A 23,380-nucleotide genomic window follows, 5' to 3' on the forward strand; every position below is an offset into this window, starting at 1 on the left:
GACCTCCCTACACTCGAAGTAGATTTTCTGGAGCTACAGAAGCCCAATTGGCACGCTCTCAACGGCGTTGGAAAGTAGACATCCTGGGCTTTCCAGCAATATATAATAGTTCATACTTTTCCCAAGATTTGATGGCCCAAACCGGCGTTCAAAGTCACCTTCAGAATTCCCAGCGTTAAACGCCGGAACTGGCACCAAAGTGGGAGTTAAACGCCCAAACTGGCATAAAAACTTGCGCTTAACTCCAAGAAGAGTCTCTACACGAAAATGCTTCAATGCTCAGCCCAAGCACACACCAAGTGGGCCCGGAAGTGGATTTTTATGTCATTTGCTCATCTTTGTAATTCTTAAGCTACTAGTTCCCTATAAATAGGACCTTTTACTATTGTATTTTTATCTTTTGATCACTTTAGATCTCTAGATCATCTTTGGACATCTAGTTCTTAGATCATTGGGAGGCTGGCCTCACGGCCATGCCTAGACCTTGTTCTTATGTATTTTCAACGGTGGAGTTTCTACACACCATAGATTAAGGTGTGGAGCTCTGCTGTACCTCGAGTATTAATGCAATTACTATTGTTCTTCTATTCAATTCAGCTTGTTCTTGTTCCAAGATATCACTTGTTCTTCAACTTGATGAATGTGATGATCCGTGACACTCATCATCATTCTCACCTATGAACGTGTGACTGACAACCACCTCCGTTCTACCTTAGATTGAGTGAATATCTCTTGGATTCTTGATACACGATGCATGGTTGATCGCCTGACAACCGAGCGCTCGCCTGACAAACGAGCCAGCCATTCCGTGAGATCAGAGTCTTCGTGGTATAGGCAAGAACTGATGGCAGCATTCAAGAGAATCCGGAAGGTCTAACCTTGTCTGTGGTATTCTGAGTAGGATTCAATGATTGAATGGCTGTGACGTGCTTCAAACTCCTGAGGGCGGGGCGTTAGTGACAGACGCAAAAGAATCACTGGATTCTATTCCAGCCTGATCGAAAATCGACAGATGGATAGCTGTGCCGTGACAGGGTGCGTTGAACATTTCCACTGAGAGGATGGGAGGTAGCCATTGACAACGGTGAAACCCTTGCATAAGCTTGCCATGGAAAGGAGTAAGAAGTATTGGATGAAGACAGCAGGAAAGCGGAGAGACGGAAGGGACCAAGCATCTCCATTCGCTTATCTGAAGCTTTCACCAATGAATTACATAAGTATCTCTATCTTTATCTTTATGTTTTATTCGTATATCACCCATACCCATTTGAGTCTGCCTGACTAAGATTTACAAGGTGACCATAGCTTGCTTCATACCAACAATCTCTGTGGGATCGACCCTTACTCGCATAAGGTTTATTACTTGGACGACCCAGTGCACTTGCTGGTTAGTTGTGCGAAGTTGTAGTGATCACAATTTCGTGCACCAGTACCATTGTGGTCTGGAAACAATTGTTGAATTGTTGTTCGAAATTGATTGTTCCCCGGCAACGGCGCCAAAAACTTGGTGGACGAAATTGTGATCCATATTCTTTGTATTTGTATGAAATTATTATTATGGCACCGGTTGAATTCACAACTCCGTTCAACTAACCAGCAAGTGTACTGGGTCGTCCAAGTAATAAACCTTACGTGAGTAAGGGTCGATCCCACAGAGATTGTTGGTATGAAGCAAGCTATGGTCACCTTGTAAATCTCAGTTAGGCAGATTAAATTTGCTTATGGTTTCAAAAATTAATAATAAAATAGAAATAATAAAAGGGATAGAATACTTATGCAGATTCATTGGTGGGAATTTCAGATAAGCGAATAGAGATACTGTATGGCTCAAGAACACCTACTTTCCTACTGCTTCAACTCAATCCTTCTTACTCCTTTCCATGGCAAGCTGTGTATAGGGGTTCACCGTTCGACGATGGCTACTTTGTATCCTCTCTGGAAAATGGTCCTCTGCGTTGTCACTCGCATGGCTAATCGCCTGGAGGCATCACACTGGCCGAAGGCTACATCCCATCCTCGCAGTGAAAACTACGCTCACGCGCTCTGTCACAGCACGGCTAATCACTGGTTGGTTTCCGCTCCTGCTGGAATAGAATCCCTTGATTCTTTTGCGTCTGTCACTAACGCCCAGCACTTGCGAGTCTGAAGCACGTCACAGTCATTCATTACCGGAATCCTACTCGGAATACCATAGACAAGGTTAGACTTTCCGGATTCCCAGGATCCTACTCGGAATACCACAGACAAGGTGAGACTTTCCGGATACTCATGAATGCCGCCATCTATCTAGCTTATACCACGAAGATTCTGTTGGGGAATCTAAGAGATACACATTCAAGCTCGGTTGCATGTAGAACGGAGGTGGTTGTCAATCACGCGCGTTCATAGGTGAGAATGATGATGAGCGTCACATAATCATCACATTCATCATGTTCTTAGGTGCGAATGAATATCTTGGAATAAGAATAAGAGAGAATTGAATGGAAGAAAATAGAATTGCATTAATACTTGAGGTACAGTAGAGCTCCACACCCTTAATCTATGGTGTGCAGAAACTCCACCGTTGAAAATACATAAGTAAAAGGTTCAGGCATGGCCAAATGGCCAGCCCCCTGAGTGATCAAGAGACCGAATAATCAAAGGCTAAACAGTCAAGAGATTAAACTGTCAAAAGATGTCTAATACAATAGTTAAATGTTCTATTTATAATAAACTAGCTCCTAGGGTTTACATGAGTAAGTAATTGATGCATAAATCCACTTTCGGGGCCCACTTGGTGTATGCTTGGGCTGAGCTTGATCAATCCCCGAGCTAAGGCTTCTCTTGGAGTTGAACTCCGAGTTATGACATGTTTTGGGCGTTCAACTCCGGATCATGACGTTTTTCTGGCGTTTAACTCCAGACAGCAGCATGTACTTGGCGTTCAACGCCAGGTTACGTCATCAATTTCCGAATAAAGTATGGACTATTATATATTTCTGGAAAGCTCTGGATGTCTACTTTCCAACGCCGTTGAGATCGCGCCATTTGGAGTTCTGTAGCTCCAGAAAATCCATTTTGAGTGCAGGGAGGTCAGATTCCAACAGCATCAGCAGTCCTTTTGTCAGCCTTTTTTCAGAGTTTTGCTCGAGTCCCTCAATTTCAGCCAGAAATTACCTGAAATCACAGAAAAACACACAAACTCATTGTAAAGTCCAGAAATGTGAATTTAACATAAAAACTAATGAAAACATCCCTAAAAGTAGCTGGATCTTTCTAAAAACTACCTAAAAACAATGCCAAAAAGCATATAAATTATCCGCTCATCACTAGTCTCCTCTAAAATTCATTAATTGCCAATTCCTTGGTCAATTAATTCCAATTAGAAGGTGATGATCAATTTCTAGTTTATATGCCAAAAAAATCCTAATTATCCACAAATAAGGGGATTATATGTCACATATCCCTTTAAATACAAACAATTAAAAATTCAGTATAATATGTTTTCAAGCTGTTGTTCAAGTAAAGAGCTTTTCCAAGTTTTACGAGAACTCAATTAGAACATGGATCATACTTCTGTTCCACCCAATGTTCATAGAATAAAGAACAAAAATAATTATTGAAATATAAATCAAGACATGAATTAAATTAAAAAGATCAAACGAATCAATCCATGAAAATAGACAGAGATCCTAACCTTAACAATGAAGGATTAGTTGCTCATGGTTCAGAGAAGAAAAATAAGGGTTCTCGTAACAATATGTGTCCCTGTCTAAATGTATAAAGTTCCTATTATATTACTAATCCTAATTTAAAATCTATTTATCTAAAAATAATATCTCTTCCTAAAAGATAAGATTTGAATTTAAATTCAAATTAATTAATAAGTCTTTAGCTAATAGGTGGGGACCACTTGCTTTGTCCATTCTGCAGCTTCTAATCTGTGTTTTCTGGGCTGAAAACTAGGTCAAAAATAGCCCAAAATTCGTAACCGGCATTTTCTGTATTATTGCATATCGCGCATGTGACGCGTCCGCGCCGTCCACGCGCTCGCGTCATTTGTGCAGATTCCAGTCCACGCGTTCGCGTCAGGCACGCGATCGCGTCATTGCGATTTCTCCATTTCGCGCGGTCGCGTGAGCCATGCGTCCGCGTCGGTCTTCGCTGGTCATCTGTTTGGTTTCTTCTTTTTCTCTGCAGAAACTTCATCAAATCCCTCCGAATGCTATCTTAAATAAATAAAATTGTACAAAACTCAAAATAGCATCCATAGTGGCTAAAATATAATTAATTATTAATTAAACTCAACAAATTAGATGAAATTAACTAGGAAAAGATAGATAAGATGCTCACGCATCAATAAACATCCAATCTAAGGTAGAACGGAAGTGGTTGTCAGGTACGCATTCATAGGTTGAGAATGGTGATGATTGTCACGGATCATCACATTCATCATGTTGAAGTGCGAACGAATATCTTAGAATAGAGACTAGCGAGATTGAATAGGAAACAGAAATACTTGCATTAATTCATCGAGACGCTGCAGAGCTCCTCACCCCCAACCATGGGGTTTAAAGACTCATGCCGTCAAAGATACAAGTTCAGATGTAAAAATATCATGAGATACAAAATAAATCTCTAAAAGTAGTTTATATACTCAACTAGTAACTTAGGTTTACAGAAAATGAGTAAACTAAGATAGATAGTGCAGAAATCCACTTCTGGGACCCACTTGGTGTGTGCTGGGGCTGAGCATTGAAGCTTTCACGTGCATAGGCCATTCTTGGAGTTAAACGCCAGTTTGTAACCTGTTTCTGGCGTTTAACTCTGCTTTGGAACTTGTTTCTGGCGTTTGACGCCAGAATAGGACAGAAAGCTGGCGTTAAACGCCAATTTGCGTCATCTAAACTTGGGCAAAGTATGGACATATATATTTATGGAAAGCCCTAGATGTCTATGTTTCAACGCAATTAAGAGCGCGCTATTTGGATTTCTGTAGCTCCAAAAATTTCACTTCGAGTAAAGGGAGGTCAGAATCCAACAGCATCAGCAGACCTCTATTAGCCTCTGAATCAGATTTTTGCTCAGGTCCCTCAATTTCAGCCAGAAAATACCTGAAATCACAAAAAATACACAAACTCATAGTAAAGTCCATAAATGTGATTTTTTCATAAAAACTAATAAAAATATACTAAAAAGTAGCTAGATCCTACTAAAAACTATATTAAAATACCCCCAAAAAGCGTATAAAATATCCGCTCATCAATGACCATAGGATAAGTTGAAATGTATGTGAATGTTGTGGTTTAGTGTTTTGTTATTAAATATGGATTGATGTGGTATTGATTATTTGAAGAATTAATGAAATGTTAATCAATGAGTTAAGGACACAAATGTGTAATTCATAAATTATGGTTTGATTGTGAGACTTGGCTTTTATATATAAGCAATTGTTGTTGGTGGTTTTGGCTTATTATGATAATTGTGGATGTAAGTATGATGTTTATGGTGGATATGATTTTGAGAAAATAGGACTTGTTGATATTAATATGTGCAGGTGAATGTATTGGGACTATGAGAATTGTTGGAATAAGAAAAGAGGTTTTGCAAGTTTTTCTAAAAAGTTGGTTTTTGGCCAAACTTTGACAAGATATAACTTGGCTTTCGCCCCTTAATTTGTTCTCAACTTGTTTCAAAATGAAAATTGGGTTCGTGATGTTTATGCCACTTGAAGAACAGGTGAAGAATATTGTAAATTAAAGAAGTTATAGAGTTTGAAAGTTATGCTTGCAATCTGTTCTGTTTTGGCAATTTTGATTTTTCCTGCTACTGCAAGCTAGCTTCTGCATTAGCTTTATTTTTTTAAAGAAAGTACGCCTACGCCTACACGTGGAGTGGATATTTGGCGATGTGTGCGCAACGAGTCCATGCGTGCGCGTAAGGAGTAAACAAGCATGTTCACGCGTACGCGTGACATGAAGATTTCACCTACGCGTATGCATGATGAGGGACGCGTGTGCGAGCTGCGTTTTTACAATCCCACGCGTACGCGTGGCACCTGTTCCAGCAAACATAATTTTTAAGGTTTTTAAAACCTATTTCAAGCTACTAAATCCCTATTTTCATTCTATTGGTGATAAATAATAGTGTTAAACCTGATAATCAAATGAAGTTAGAGAATGAGGATAACGTGAAGGTGAAGCAAAGTTGAAAAGAGATGAATTGATTATGAGATGTTATGGAAGAGTCATATATGATACTTGACAGGATATTCTGGTGAAAAATTATGTAAGAAACTTGGCTTGAATGATTAAATGATCTGAGATACGAGGTTCCCTGGATAAAGTGTCGTGGCTTGCCACCACGTGTACTAGGTTGAAAAATCGATACTCTATTGAACCTACGACGTAAGTGTGACCGGACACTATATAAATTCCCGGGAATATAATCCCCATTGAGCAATATTGATTATTTGAGAAAAAGCTATGCATAGACTCATGGGGATGCACGTCGGGGGACAGTCTAAGTATTTTCAGACTTATCGGGTTGACTGGATAATCGACAGATGAGTCTCATCAGCCATAGGACAGGCATGCATCATCTGCATATTACTTGAATTACTTGCTTGTGCATTAGTTGGGTGTGCCTAACTGTATTTGCCATGTTAAATGTGTAATTGTTACCTGCTGTATTTGTAACCTTCTTGTGGTTGCTTTTATCTGTTTAATTGTCTGTGAAATACTGATGGAAATGGAGGTATAGAGGAAGGGCAATATAGGGTTTAGATTTAAGGTTAAGTTAAGTCAAGTTTAGGTACTCTTAGAAAACTACCTTTTATGGCTTCTGTTTAATACTTTAAGCTCTATAATCTGAGTGTCGGCATTCTAGGATTGCCTCTGGCATTCCCAGGACCTTATATTTTATGTGTGTGGCACCTTTACCATATTGAGAACCTCCGGTTCTCATTCCATACCATGTTGTTATTTTTCAAATGCAGGTCGAGAGGCATCTCTTTAGGCGTCTGGACTCTTGAAGCGGAGTGGTTACTAGATTATTTTGATATATATATGTGTGTGTCTGTGTGTAAATATTCTTCGGCCAGTCTTGACTTCACGGGCTGAGTTAGGAGCTTGTTATTTTATATTTTTGGCACTCTATTCCTACTTCTGTTATCCTATGTTTAATAGTTATGGTTTTCTTAGCATGCAAGTTTACTCATTCCTTGAGCGTTGCGCTTTTATTTCGTGATTTTTGTTTCCTCTATTCTTCAAGGCTCCTAGCATATTATAATTCTTCTACTATTATATGTACATATTTTATTTTAAAGGTCATAATACTACACCAACTTTATTTTACGACTTAAACATAAAGCTTATTGTGGTAGGGTGTTACACACAATAATAATAATAATAATAATACATTAATTAAATAACTATTCTATTATATTCTAATATTTACACTTCCAACATAACAAACAATCTCAACTAATTATTCTATTATATTCTAACAACACACAATAATAAATCATTAATCCTTTATTAAATATCTATATTATACTCATAATAAAAAATAATTAATTCAATAATTTTTATATATCTTTTATATTATACTCATAATAATTATTTTATTTTTGTACTTAGATCTTAATAAAAATTATTATTACAATAAATTTATTTATTACTAACAATTAATACTAATTAATTTATTTATTATAACACGTATAATCTTAATAATAATTATTACTATATTCTTTTAATAATTAATTTATTATCACACGTGTATAATCTTAATAAGAATTATTACTACTATAAATTTATTAATAACAATTAACATTAATTATTTTATTTCTTTATCATACCTACACATTTTAATAACAATTATTACTATAATCTATTAATAACAATAATTAATTTATTATCATACATTGTACCATAATCTAGATTTTTTATTTTTATAAATTAAATAAATGTAATAATTATCGAAATAAATAATTTTAAAAATATTTACCGAAATAAATATCCCTTTCTTATCTCGTTTATATTGTAAATGAGATAATTTTGCATGTATCTCGTTTACAGTGTAAACGAGATAAGACAGGTGGACGCGACACGTGTATATTTCGTTTACACTATAAATGACATACATGTATTTTTTTAAAAAAATTTTAATTAATAAAAAATATTAATAATATCAATAATCCAAAATTTTAGTATGCAATTAGTACATAAAAATGTTGTTAGATGAGATTAAAATGAAAAGATGGGACACGATAAATAAAACACAAAAAGATGAGATAGTGGGAAGAGAATTTTTTTTGGTTTACCCAAACGGTATCCCCCAACCCGACAGGTTAAGGACTAATCCGTCGCGGATCTGAGCTCCATTTAAGGGTCTGCCGCTGGCCAATGGGTTGCTGCATGCACAAGGCGGGGTTCAAACTCCCGACACTTGCTTCAGCGGACGAGTGAGCTGACCACTCGACCAACCCAAGTTGGTTTAGTGGGAAGAGAATTGAAACGATTATCTCTCACGTTATTTTTCACTATTCACGTGGGAGATAACTGTTTCAATTCTGTTCCCACTATCCCATCAAGCAAACATTTATCTCATCTTTGTGTTTTATTTATTGAGCATCAACTTCATGCTTTCCATTTTTTAATTTTTAGAAGTGGGCACAATTACATATTTATTCTCATCCTGGAAATTTCCTTGAATACGTACAAATTTTTTATTTTTTAAATTTAAATCAATCCAATTAGAACATAATTTAATCTAAATTTTTTATGTACTCTTCCTGAGTAGTAATTGATCAAACATATTTATTTTAATCTCTTTTACCAACCTTTTTATGTATTAATTGCAGGCCAAAAGTTTGGATTATTAATATTATTAATATTTTTTATTATTTTCAAAATTTTTTTAAAAAAAATACATGTATATACACGTCCACCCATCTTATCTCGTTTAAACAGTAAATGAGATACATGCAAAATTATCTCGTTTTCGGTGTAAACAAGATAAGAGAGGGATATTTATTTCGATAAATATTTTTAAAATTATTTATTTCGATAATTATTATATTTATTTAATTTATAAAAAAAATCCTCATAATCTTAATAAAAATTATTATTACACTAATCTCTAACATTATCACTATAATTTATTACTGATAATTCCTAAAATTATTTTAATTAAATTAAAATATTTAAAAATTATTATTACACTAACCTCTAATATCATCACCATAATAAACAACTAATCTCTAATATTATCACTATTATTTTAGTTAAACCAAAATATTTAAAAATTATTACTACACTAATCTCTAACATTATAACTATTATTTTAATTAAATTAAAATATTTTAAAATAAAAACTTACATAATTAGGATGATCAAGATAATTAATAATGTGGAGCTCCGAACGATTAACGTCTTTTATTCTCCTTCTTCTTGGCATTGTTAAAGGTTAGTGGTCCAATTTTTTTCTTCAAAGGTTCGATTTCATTTCATCAAAGGAGGAGAATGAAAGTGAAGGTTGGAACGAAAGTGAAAGGTTGAGAAATGGAGTATTCAGTTTGGAGAATATACAATCAGAAGGGGCTCGGCAGCATGCATATTTGACGCGTGGCTAGGGGCGCAAATCGGACGGTTCGATTTGTGTAACTTCCCAGCCCCTAATCGGACCGTCCGATTTCTTAATTACAGCCGTCACATCCGGGTGATGTCCCCTACACTCTTATAATCCTATTATACTCCATGTTTCTCCCTGATATTAAAAATAAAAAAGTAACAATACACTTGCAATTATCACAATACCTATAATTATAAAAACTTTTAAAATGGAGCCGTAATTTAAAATCTCAATAATTTTTTAGAATATATTCTTCCACTTTTAAACGACTATAAAGCATGGCTAGCAGCCTAGCAACAGTGCAACACAATCCATATTACATAGAGCCAAATAATACGAACATTTTTTTTCTTCTTTTACATTGTTTCTTAGCTTCTACCATTTGTTTATATCAGTGGGAGTATATAGTGTGAATGATTATTGGTTAAGGATTAGCTAATCTGCATCCTGAGGTTTAAATGACAATTAGTTTGTTGCATTTTAGTCCTTAGGCTGCAGATTATCACTTCCTTTTTAATCAATGTGAAAGAGTTAAATCAGTTACACATATCATGATAAATTAACCTTATGCTAGTTGTTATGTACTTCAACAACCACTACATATTCTCAAAGGTAACTGAGATAAATGGAACAACCATAAATAATCTTTGAGAAGCATCATAGTCATTGTATTTATATGCTCCTTTAATAAATAATCTTGTATTTTTTCTAGAAATGGAAGAATATAATACACTCATATAAATCAAATGTGTAATGCAGGATCCAAATTAAAGTCCTCGCAAACCAAAGAATTCCATGCTGGTCCATATGCTTCATCAGGTTTCTATGATTCAAAGTATTTTATTTTAGTCTTTGGTTAACACACAGAGTCATGCAGTATTAATTATGCATATAAAATAATTAAACTATATATATAGCATAACTTAAAGACGACTAAGCAAGCAGCATTTCTTGATAGATTGATTCTGTTTTCTACGGTTGGTGACTCATATTTGAAAGAACACTCGTCGGATGGGATCGCTAATTTTGATGACAGCAAAATCCTAATTTGTTTATCATAAAACTTTATAGCTAGATCAGATCTTGAACCACAGATACCAAATTTAATACCTCATGAAAACATTTAGCTTATTTTTGTTTTCTTATTGTTTTTGGAAAAGGAAGTAATAATTGAAAATGGATGTTATGAACTGTTTGATGAAATAAGCAATGAAAATAGAATCAGGCATCAAGAGCTTGGTGAGCCGAATCCATAACATGGTTCTGCATATAACCTCTTGCAAATCTGTTTATTCAATTCCTTTGCAGTAGTATCACAACAAACACAATTGAAAAGAGGTTTATTGTTATTGGCTAGCAGTATATCACTACTTCTCCCAAAAGTTTAACAGATAAAAGAAGACAATATAAATTATTATATTTCTAATACGTGTCTCTTTTTTATTATTTTTTTTTCATAAGCTTTTTTTTATAATTAGTCTTATATTTCTTTTTTTTTTGGAATTTGTTAAATATTGAACTCTAGATTTTTTGAATACAGAACTCTGATATAACGTCATAAAATTATCTTTTCCTGATATTTAATTTCTAACACAGTGACAGCAAGGTGGATATTTATTTAGTTTTAGAGTGATAAAATATTCTTGTACATGTTAGTTAACTTATCTTTGTTTTGTTTAATGTATGTTGCTACCAAACTTGTGGTTGTACTTTTTCTTTCCACATAGAAAATAAGATTTTGTACTCATGGAAATGTTGCAGTCTAATGATAATCAATTATAATTGAAAGTATCTCTTCTTATGAATAGTAAGCTTATATGAAATATATATATATTTCCACTTATAGTTTTGCTTTCTTGATGTCAATAAGCTAGTATATTTCCAAACACCACATGTTGCTTACTGACATTTTTATATTTGCTTGCTTCGTTTAACACCTTGCGAGCTTTTAAATTGCAATCGCAGTCATAGTGCGTGGCAGTTGTTTATGAAAGTTGTGCATTGCAGCCATTACATTTTATTAGAAGTGTGATTGTGTAGATTTAATTCAATTTCAAGAATTAGTTTATGATTAAGAAAATATATGATATTATACAAAACGATTATGTTAAGTATATATTAAAATTAGTTATTAAAATCAATTATTAGTATAAAATACATATTTAAAATATAAATATACATTAAAAATAAATTAAACAACATATATATTTATATACAAATATATTAATAATTAATGATTAATTTTAGTACTTAATTTTAATATACAAATAACATTTTTTATTAAAATTGAGACTTAGTATGTCTAACTTAATTCAAAAGTTAGCTAAAGTATGAGAAATGCTTTACATACATTTGTAAAGATATTGACATCTTGTCTTTAAGATAGCGTTTGGAAGAGAAATTGAGACCGGAAGAATGAGACTCGGAGACAAAATTTTAAACCAAAAAGGGAAGAAATCCTTCGATTTTCCCTGCCATCGGCAACACTACTAAGGATCTCGAATGATCAAGGCGCGTATGCAAGTTTCCAACAAATCAGCTCATGCAAACTCTTCTTTTATCTTCTGTGTGTTTTGCATTATTATGAAAATTAATTAGTAAAATAAAGGATTAGCCAATATTTTGTACTTTAAGCCGTCAAGTAGCACCGTCAATTATTTAGAACAACAAATTACACCCGTTTAAAACAACAAATGAGGACACAAAAATTCAGCAATAAAAAATAAGAAAAAAAACTAGGATACAAAAACCTAATTTCATGAAGACATAAATTTAGATTATGCAATAAAATTAAGCAGATTAAGACATTGTATGAATACGACATCAAACTACAGTAAGCAAGGTAAAACAAAACGACAAAAAAAATGAATGAAATCAGGAAAAAAATTTTACTACAACTAACCTAGGTCACAGAAACTACGACGACGACAAGGTGGCAATTGACCTCGACAGCAATAGGGCAAAGGTTGCAACTGGGTTCCTTGATCGTTATTGTAAGACCTGGATTTTTAAAAAATTAAATAATAGTTTACTTACAATTTATTATATTTATTTAAGATTATATTTTTAAAGATTTTTATATATAGGTTGGGTAATTTTTTTATAATTTAGAGTTTTAATAATTAAAAAATAATCAAAATTTTATGTGCTTTAATTTGAATTTTGAACCTTATTTTTTAATTAAATAAAAGATTGAGAGGGGAACGGAGGAGAGGACAGCGTTGGTGAGCATTACTGCTGTCGCGCCATCGTGTCTCACCTAGGAGGGAGGGAGGGAGAGAGAGAGAGAGAGAGAGAGAGAGAGAGAGAGAGAGAGAGAGAGAGAGAGAGAGAGAGAGAGAGAGAGAGAGAGAGAGAGAACACCATCAAGCAAGGGTCAAGGAGAGAGAGAAGCGACGCGCCTGCCACGAGCTTGTTGTCGGAGGAGTTGTCGTTGTCGTTCCACAATCGCTGTTGTAGAGAGGGAGATGCACGAGGAGAGAGATCGATGGGAGGAGGCGTTGAGAGAGAGAGAGAGAACCGCGTTGCGAAGGTCAACCCCGTTACTGTCATGCTTCTCGCTGCCACCGCCAAATGTCCATCATCGTTGAGCTACCGCGAGAAGAACCAAACGAGATGGAGGGAGAGGCATCGCGTTCCACCTTCCATTCATCGTTTTCTGTGCCGCCGTGGAGCTCCATCACTGTCAGATCTGTCTCCACTGCTGCCGCCACCATGCTACCGTCGCCGATCTATTGTCCACCAAAGCCTGGCTGCCGTCGCCGTTGAGGTGCACCGCCACCGTTTTGGTCATCGTTGTGGCGCTGTTGTCATCAAAACCGCCGCTGGAGCCCATATCTTCTTAGTAAGTGTTTTTCATTCCGGAACCCTTGAAAATCAGTATTCTGTTATGTTTGGTTAGAGATTATGAGGTTTTAATAGTGTAGGATTAAGGATTATTACATGTCGGAATTGAAACTATCGTTGTTACTGCGAAAGTGGTATAGAGTTGTGGTTGCTGCCGCTACTATGGGCCGATAGAAAGGGATTTTGACACGTTTTTATAGCTTTCGGGTTTCGACTATTCGAGATAGGGGCTTTTCAAAACTTAGTTTATTTACGAGAATTGTTGTAATTGGATATCGATACAAAAAATATGTTTTGTGATTTTATTCCAAGTCTTCTAGATTGAAATGAGTTTCTCTCTATATATATATTTTTTAAGTTGATTTGATATTGGAAGTGAATTGATATTCGAAAATGGTTTAATATTAAAAATGATTTGATATTGAAACTGAGTTAACATTGAAAATGATTTATTGTTGCAAATGATTGGATATTGAAAATAATTTGATATTGAAAATGATTTGAGATTTGGAAATGATTTTGATATTAGAATTGGTTTGATTTATCGGAAATAATTTGAGAAGAGTTTGAGAAATGGTTTAGTTGGGATGCGAGAAGGATGGAAAAGTTCGAGTTTTAGAAGAGATGCTATTGAAATTTTATGAGAATTTAGAAGTTTTATTTTGGTTAATTTGATTGACAAATTATTTTATTTCATTTTTTATTTAACTAAAGAAAAGAGTATGATTTGGCGTGTTTTAGCAAATTCTAAAGTGATCATTAAAGAATAAATAGTTATGTTGTTTCAATTAAGATTTTGATTTACAAACACGATGGTTTTTGAGTCTTTTAAAGGAAGTTTAAACTTAAAAAGATTTTGAAGTCAGTTTGGGAGTTTTGGTTGAGTAAAGATGAGTAAAAAGTAATTTTTGGTTACTTGAAAATTAGTTTTTAGAAGAGAAATGATTTTGAAGTTAATTTGGGACTTTTGTTTTGGTGAAAATAAGTTTTATGAGAGAGATTTGATTTTTTTTAGGCTCCAGGTAGATGCAAGGGTGTGGTTCACCCCCACTTACTCCGGGTTGAGAATGATACCTCCCTGGGTAGATGCAATGGTTCACCCCACTTGCTTCGGAATGAGAATGATACCTCCCAGAGTAGATACAAGGGTGTGGTTTGCCCACTTACTCCGGGTTAAGATTGAGGCTCCCTTGATAGATGGAGTGGTTCACTCCACTTGCTCCAAGTTGAGATTTGAGACTTTGTTGACCCTCCATCACAAGATGTGGCCAGACACTTAGACCTTTTCGGATAATTTCTCCAAGAAAAGTGAATTCCTCTTGGGGATGCACGCACCAATGGACTATACAAGGTTCGCTACCGGACATGTCGGGTGATGAACTCATTAGCCATAGAGCAGTCATGCATTATTTGCATCTATGTGACATTATTTGGGTGTGCATATTATTTTTGGTTTGCTTATGTGAATATTTCTATTTAACTGCTGATTGCCATACTTACTGTAATTGTTCTTGATTGTGTTTGAATTTTATTACTTGTATTTGAGAATGGTTGGTTCATACTATGGTGGTTGGGTGTTGATTGATTATATTTTGGGCCGAAAGTTGTGTTTGATAATGTTTGGATCGGAGGCCATAATTTAAGTACGTTATAGGTCTTGGTAAGTTTGATTGGAATGGTTCTCTGGTAAGTAGTTGAATGTTATGGTATATTATATTTGGTTTGGAGTTTTTACAAATAAACTACGAATTTGGATTTTCGGATAATTAACCGTTAATTTTCAAAAAGATTCATAAGATGATCAATGATCACTGCGGTTGAAAACAGTTTTCTTTCATGACAATTTTTAAACTCTCTACTGAGAATCTGCGAGGACGATGTTCTCACCCCCTACAGACTTCTCTTTTTAGGACGAACGATGAAGTTTATGAAGTTTTTGTTAAGTTCTTAGCTATGCTATTTTTGTTTGCATATATTAGTTATAATTTTTCCGTTGTTTTTTTTTTTTACTTTTATGTTTCTGTAAAAAAATAATAGAAACTATAATAATATGTATATTTATAATATTTATAAGTTACTTGAATGAAAAGTCTCGTATGTTTATATATATATATATATATATATATATATATATATATATATATATATATATATATAGTGATTGAATTTATTTATATATGAATATTTGTAAAAAGTGAAAAAGAACTTTCGATTTTTCAAAAAAAAAATAGCGATACAATTTTGAGAGTTAAAGGTTCCTATTTTATTAATAAGTATATTTAAAATCGTTATAATACTCTTCGCTATTAGAATAGCACAGCTGAAAGCGTGACATTCTGATAGTAAATGTGTTATAATTATCCTATGTAAGAGAAGATGAGGAGATGAGAACACAAGGATTAGGAAGATAAACTTCGAAGACAACTCACCTACCTAGCGGTGGCTACGACGGCAACGACAAAATGGCCGTCCTGGCACTGGTGATGCAGAGACTGTAACTGAATGTCTTCAAAAAAGGAATGAGAAAAAAAAGTGAGGGACTGCTAAAAATGAAACTCTAATTTGATTTGTACAAAAAATAAAGTTAGAATTAATTAATTAAAATAAAAATATTTTAAGTATAAAATGTTATTAAAATTTTAATCTCTATTTTCAAAAATTTTAATTTTCTGTGTCGTTAACCTTTAGAAATACTGAAATATTAAAATTTTAAAAACAGAGATTAAAATTTTAGTACTAATCTCTAATTCAATAAACATAATAGTAAATTTCAATCCTTTTATTTTCGTTTCAATACTTCAAAACGAAGGCAATCTAACAAATGTGAGAATTGTAATATAATCCCTTTTCTTCTTTTTAATTGCTATTTAATAGATATAGAATAGGTGGATAAGATTACATAATTAAATATCATAGAAGCTAATTGAGGCAAGTGTCCTAGCTGTGCTAATTCATGCTGCATCGATGATGGCTATAAAAGTTTCCAGTTCCAGCCAAAAAACTTACAGGAAGCCAAAGTGGTCCGATTCCTAGCTAATTGCATGGACATGGCCCAGCCTAACTACGCAATAAGGATTCTTAGAAATTGCATGTTCCTCGAATCAGAAACCGAATCGTGGTCATCAATGCAATCATTCTAACCATTGGTACACCAAAAAAGATTGTTTCTGTATTATTACTTTTTAGAAACGGTGTAGCCTAAGCCGCACTGAACCAGGCTCACAATTAGCCTGTACTTTCTGACACAAGTTAATGTGTGGTAGGTGTTTTGTTTAATTCGATTTTGATCACCCATAAAGTGTTATATGTTGCATAAGCATGTTAAAAACTGAAAATTGTAAAAATGACCCCGTATTTTTGGCAAATGGGCCAGCAGATGAAATTTCACTCAATGGGTTCATGAAGTTTCATTTAATGGATTTTGAGAAGAAATAATAGGCTTTATTATTGGTGAATACTTTTATGATAACATCCTTACATACAAATAATATTATAGATTATTAGATAATTTAATTTTAATTAAATATATTTAACAAACCTTCTAAAAATTCACAATACTATTTGCATATAAAAATGTCATAGTATGAATATTGTCTTTTATTATTATTATATGTATTTGTATTGAGTCTATCTTGTATGACTAGTCTTTCCATAGCTATTTACTATATTGGCATATTCTATCACATAAATAATGAAACGAAGGGACCCCATATTTTTTATTAATTGGCTCCCTTAGATTTTAACTATAGCTTGAGTTGTGGTGATAAAAAATTTGTTCTATTCTTTTAAAAGAAATTAAAATAACACTTTCTTCTTTTTTATTTGTAAAATATACATTTTTTTTATAATTTTTTAAAAACTTTTTTTAATCTATTTTAAATTTTTTTGTATTAACTAATGTTAACTTTATTAATTTTTTAAGAAAAAATAAATTTTTTTTACAAAAATACTCTTTAGCAAAAATTTTATCTTTTGTCATTAAATTTTGCTTACCAAAATACTCTTTAATAAATTATTTTTTATTGATTAATTGTATTTTTATCAAAAAAAGTTTTAAATAAATTTAATAATTAATTTATTCTTTCTAAGATACTTTTCAATAATTTTTTAATTATTAAATTATGATTTTACCAAAATTTTTATTAACAATTATTTTTATATTTTATTATTAATTTTTTATATCAATATATATTATTTTAATATTAAATAAAAATTTTGCTAACATTATTTTTCAATATCAATATATATTAATTGTTATACATATTAACAGTGATAATATTTTTTTATTTAATATTAAAATAATATATATTAATATCAAAAAATTAATAGTAAAATATAAAAATAATTGTTAACAAAAATTTTGGTAAAATTATAATTTAATAATTAAAAAATTATTGAAAGGTATCTTAGAAAAAAACTAATTTAGTTATTAAATTTTTTTAAAAATATTTTGATAAAAATATAATTTAGTCAAAAAAATTTATTAAAGAGTATATTTTGGTAAGAAAAATTTAATAACAAAAAAAAATTTCTAAAAGGTATTTTTGTAAAAAATAATTTATTTTTCTTGAAAAATAGATAAAGTTAATACAAAAAAATTTAAAATCGATTAAAGATGAGATTTTTTAAAAGAATAAAAATTATAAGGGAAGAGAATGTACATTTTATAAATAGAAGAAAAAGGAGTGCCATTTTAGTATTTTTTAGAAGAAGAGAGTAAATTTTTTTTGATAATAATAATAATAATAATAATAATAATAATAATAATAATAATAATAATAATAGAGTTATAACTTCTTTTCAAAATATTTAATTTGAATTTGTAAAATTACTTGGTTGCTTTATACAGTACGTATTAATATATTTGTTTTGTAACTTTATTTATCAGCTTTTGTTTTAACCAATGAGACAATATATATTAATGATATTTTTAACAATTTAATGAAAAAGAATTTAGTCAACTGCACTTTTTCAAAGAAAATTAATAGTAATTCAGTCAACTAATTAGCCAATAATAAAAAAAATATACATAAAATACACGCATCTAAAATTAAAAAAGTAATTTTTTTGATATCCAACTAATTTAAAGGTATTACATACCCTTCTTAAATGTTTCAATTAATTAGTGACAAGTATATTCATTAATTTCAATCAGCAAATGAATTCTTAATTTTTAAAAATAAAAAATAAGGAATTTAATACATGTATTAAATTCTTTCTAATTTAAAGGTATTACATACCCTTCTTAAATGTTTCAATTAATTAGTGACAAGTATATTCATTAATTTCAATCAGCAAATGAATTCTTAATTTTTAAAAATAAAAAATAAGGAATTTAATACATGTATTAAATTCTTTATATATATATATATATATATATATATATATATATATATATCAAATCTCTATATGTGGTAAACTTTAATTAAATTATTTAAAAAAAAAAAAAGAATTAGAATTGGGCCACATTCTATGTGCAGGAGAAAGAGGGAAGAATATAGAATCCTAATCCTTTTCATCTAATTTCGTCTTCTTTTCTTTTCTATATTCATAGAAAAAATTTGTTTTCGTCTTCTTTCCTCTCCTTCCCTCTCCTTCACTCTCAGGATATACCTTCTTTTTTCTCATTCTAATATTCAAAAATCGTCGATCTTGTTACTGTAACCCAGAACAATCAATCGTTCTCAAAGTCATCGATTTTGTTGTTGGAACTCAAATCGATCGTTCTTTTTACCGTTCTTCCATTCAAAGTCGCCAACATAACAAATCTATGTGATATAAAAAAGAGAAGAAGACGAAATTAGATGAAAAGGATTAGGATTCTATGTTTTTCCCTCTTTCTTCAGCATATAGACTCAATTCTAATTTTTTTTCTTTTAAATAATTTAATTAAGATTTACCACATATTGTGATTTAATTTAACCAAAACTAAATGTATGTACAATATATTAAGATATGTATATATAAAGTATTTAATACATATATTAAATTTATTATTTTTTATTTTTAAAAATTAAGAACTCATTTGCTGATTAAAATTAATGAATATATTTGTCACTAATTAATTGGAACATTTAAAAAGGTATATAATATCCTCAAATTAGTTGAATATCGAAAAAATTACCAAAAAAAATTGAAAACAAAAAAAAATTTTGACCTATACTTTAAAAACTAAATTCGTACTTAACCCTTCATTAAAAATACTTATTTATAAAATATGTGCTTTAGTTATCCCACATTACAGGCTTACTAATAATAAAACCCATTTATCTCAAATTACGATATTCAAAAAGGCTTAATATAGCACTTGAACGTGTAAATAAAAAATAAAAAAAAAAGACAAATTAATCTTTAATTTTTTAGTTTGCGTATATTTAAATTTTTAAAAATTTAAAAATATATTTAAATTTTTTATTTTTTTTAATTTAGACACATTAATCTCTCAGTTTAATTTATTTTATTTTAAAAAAATTTTTACGTGTACATTCCTATCGATCAAGTTAGTATAACAAAAATCACGCTTGATCTTTTAATTAGGTCTGATAGACCCAAATAAACATAAACAATCAATATATCTAAATTTTAAAAATCAAAAATTTAAATTTAGTTTTAAATTCTAAAAAGATTAAATACGAATAAAAAATTAAAAAAATGTATTTATCATTTTCTTAAAAATCTATAAAAACCTGTACATAACAATCCCAAGCCCAAAACATTAAACACTCAAAATTTATTTGAATACTTTACAACACTTACAAATTCAAACAAAACTTATTCAACCATTACCATGTCATAAAGGTAAATACGCGTCCTAATCTCCAGCTGCCAGAAACCCAAAAAGGACGAGGCTCCTGCTAGTTCTAGTTAGCCTCTTTCCCAAAGGCTTATGCTAAAACTCACCTTTAGAAACTGTGTTGTGTAGAATCCACGTCTTTTTTGGTCAAGAATCCCCACCTTTTTTGTATGATTGCCTAGTGTAGAGGATGCACTAAAAATGCCAAGTCCAAATAATCTGACACTAGTTGGATACTGGTTTTCATTATCTTATACAAAATAGTATAAAGATGTGTACAAAAAAATAAAAAAAATTGTATAAAGATAAAAAAAATAATGCTTGTACTATTTTTTATGTAAATAATTTTCTCACACTTATAACATGAAATATAAATTTTTTATTAATCGTTTTTAACAAAAGATAAAAAATATACAAAAAATATGTATACAAAATTAGTAGATATAATATTCTTTCATAGATTATTAGACCACTTATTTAGAAAATTATGCCACTGGAGGCTTGTAAGTTACTATAAAATTCACCTTGTCTTCAAAACAATTGGCAAGTTATTTTTAAAAGTTTATCATGGCCAGCAACTATAGTTTATTCACGTTATTGTAACCAAATAGTCCAAAATCCGAAAGAGAAAAAAAAACGGATAATATTTTACTGAGATCATAGACTTGCATAAGTAAATAAGAGAAAATCTTAAAAATTAACATTTTTATTAAAATTTTGCCAACATTTAATTAACAAAAAAGTGAGATAAGAGTTAGAAATCACAAAAACTACTGAAACTGCTGGTCCTTAAATAATCGAAAAGAAATCTGAATGAATCAAAAGTGGTAGGTTATTCAATTACAAAATTTTGAGAGGCAACAAAAGTTGGAAATTGGAAATTGCAAGAGATTCCATGCTCTTCTTCGTTCAAATCCTTTATACACATTGCTAAAGTCTATAGAGTATAGACAATTTTGAAAGAATATATACAATACAATATAACCAGCTGAGATTTGTCCTAGAAAAACCCATCAACAAATCACATGGGCAACAACACCACAATTATAACCTAGCATACTCTAACCCTCTATCCCAAAAAATAAAAAAATAAAAAACAACATAAAGAAAAGAAAAATGTACAACACCCAGATCTCACTAATCACACTACAAAGTACAAGTCCAACTCATCTAAAAAAAATCCAGCAAAATGGAAAATAACCAACACACTCAAAAAGTCAAGAAAACCAATAGTTTTCTTTTCAATTCTATACCCCGAAAGAAAAAGAAGAAAAATTTTCTTACTGAAACTCTGTACTGGAAAAGAACTCCAAATTATATAAATTACACCCCAGAAAGCGGAGAAAAAAAATTCTCTTTCTATTTTTCTGCTGAATCCAAGAACTGGCACTACCGTACCGAGTTAGCTCAACGATCCACGCCGAGTCCGGATCGGAGCAAGAACACACTGAGTTCCTGACCCGGTCCCTCGTCCGGGTTAATGAGATGAAACGACTCGGAGTCGGCGCTCCCAACCACGTGCTCAAAGTTCGCCCTCATATACATAAGCTCCTCGGATCTCGAGACTTTACCCGAATGTTGACCCGACCCGAATCCTGCTGGTATGACGCCCGCCCCAACAGTTACGCACCGCATGGTCTTGAGAACACACCGGACGCGCTCCCCGGCGCGGCGTCGTGCCGCGAACCCGCTTTTTCGGCCATTGCAGAACACGGTCCAGACCGGAACGGAGCGGAGGGGACACCTGGCGAGGTCTGGACGGTGGGGATTGCATTCGAGTGCGATGCGGAGAAGGCCGTTACGCATTTCGCGAACGAGGTCGTTGGTGGAGATGGGGAATTCGAGGAGGAGGGAGGGTTTTGTAGAGAGGCGGTCGTGTTGGACGCAGAACCAGACGTGGCCGCCGCGGTTGCCGAAGATGGTGCCTATCACCATGGATTTGGAGGGGCGAGGTGGTGCCATGGTGGCTGCGGCTCTGGAGGAGGTGGAGGAGGAGGTTGTGGAGGACGAAGGAGAGGTTGCTGTTGTGGTGGTGGGAGGGCGGTGGCGGAGGGAGGAGGTGCTGAAGCGTTTCTTGGTTGAAGTGGCGGAAGAGAAGGGCGTTTTGGGGGTGGCAGGGGTTTTGGTGGTGGTGGAGGTGGTTGTGTTTGCGGTGGATGATGGGAAGAAACAAGGGAGGAAGAATCGACGGAGGAAGTCGATGGTCATGGTGGGTGGTGCAATGAGGTTTCTTGAAGGAAGGGTTTGAGTTGAAGGGAATGGATGTGAGATAGCAAGATGAGAGTGTAAGAGAAAGAGAGTATGTGTGTGTGAATTGTGAAAGGTGGGCTGGGCATGTGCATGGGTCGTGGTACGGTCCGTGCATGTAGGTTTTATTAACTTTTTTATATTAATTATTTTTATGTATATCCTGATATAGTACATGACTATATCTTTTTTTGTGACAATAGTACATGACTTATATATTACATAATCGGAAATTTTTTAAATAAATAAAATAAATTCGATATTTATTTAGAGTTTATTTTTGATGTATTTATAGCGTAAAATATTTTACATAATCATCTAATTATATTTACTTTTTTAATAGTTATTTACTTAATCAATATAAAATATAATTATTTTATTGATGTGGCAGCACACAATTAGATGTACTATTAAACGATATTTGATCGTATACCAAAAGGTTCATTAAAATAAAAAAAAACACTTACTTTTGATTTAGGACGTTTTATTTATTTTATTTAAATTTTAATTTATAAGAATAATTGGGTCAGATTATAGCTAAATGGATAATATCGCCCAAATTTGACCTAATATTTTTCAGTAAAACAGGTTGTGTTTTTGACTCATAAATGGAAATTATAATAATAGTAGTCTCTAAACTCAACTTGTTAGATTGAAAAGAAAGAAACAAGAAAAATATTAGTAGTGAAAAAAATATTAGTAGTGAAAAAGTTATATTAAAAGATGGTGAATGATTGAACAGAAATAGATAAACAAATAAATAAGTAAATAAATAAATAAAGATGGATAAAAAAATTTAGAAAGTGAGAGAATTATATTTGAGGGTAGAGTTTAGTTGAGACAATGTCCCTCCAAATTTTTTATAAAAAAATTAGTAGTACT

The 23,380-nt window shown here is 32.3% G+C and overlaps 1 protein-coding gene across 1 annotated transcript; it reads right to left on the reverse strand.

The window, feature by feature from the left end:
• Window positions 1–21,658: 21,658 nt before the first annotated feature.
• On the reverse strand, window positions 21,659–22,213 carry LOC130975229 (protein MIZU-KUSSEI 1). The gene has a single exon (XM_057900048.1). The coding sequence runs from the start codon at window positions 22,211–22,213 to the stop codon at window positions 21,659–21,661; it is 555 nt and encodes a 184-aa protein (XP_057756031.1).
• Between the last annotated feature and the right edge of the window lie 1,167 nt (window positions 22,214–23,380).

This window comes from Arachis stenosperma, chromosome 4, assembly GCF_014773155.1.
Source record: "Arachis stenosperma cultivar V10309 chromosome 4, arast.V10309.gnm1.PFL2, whole genome shotgun sequence".
Classification (NCBI taxonomy): Eukaryota; Viridiplantae; Streptophyta; class Magnoliopsida; order Fabales; family Fabaceae; genus Arachis; species Arachis stenosperma.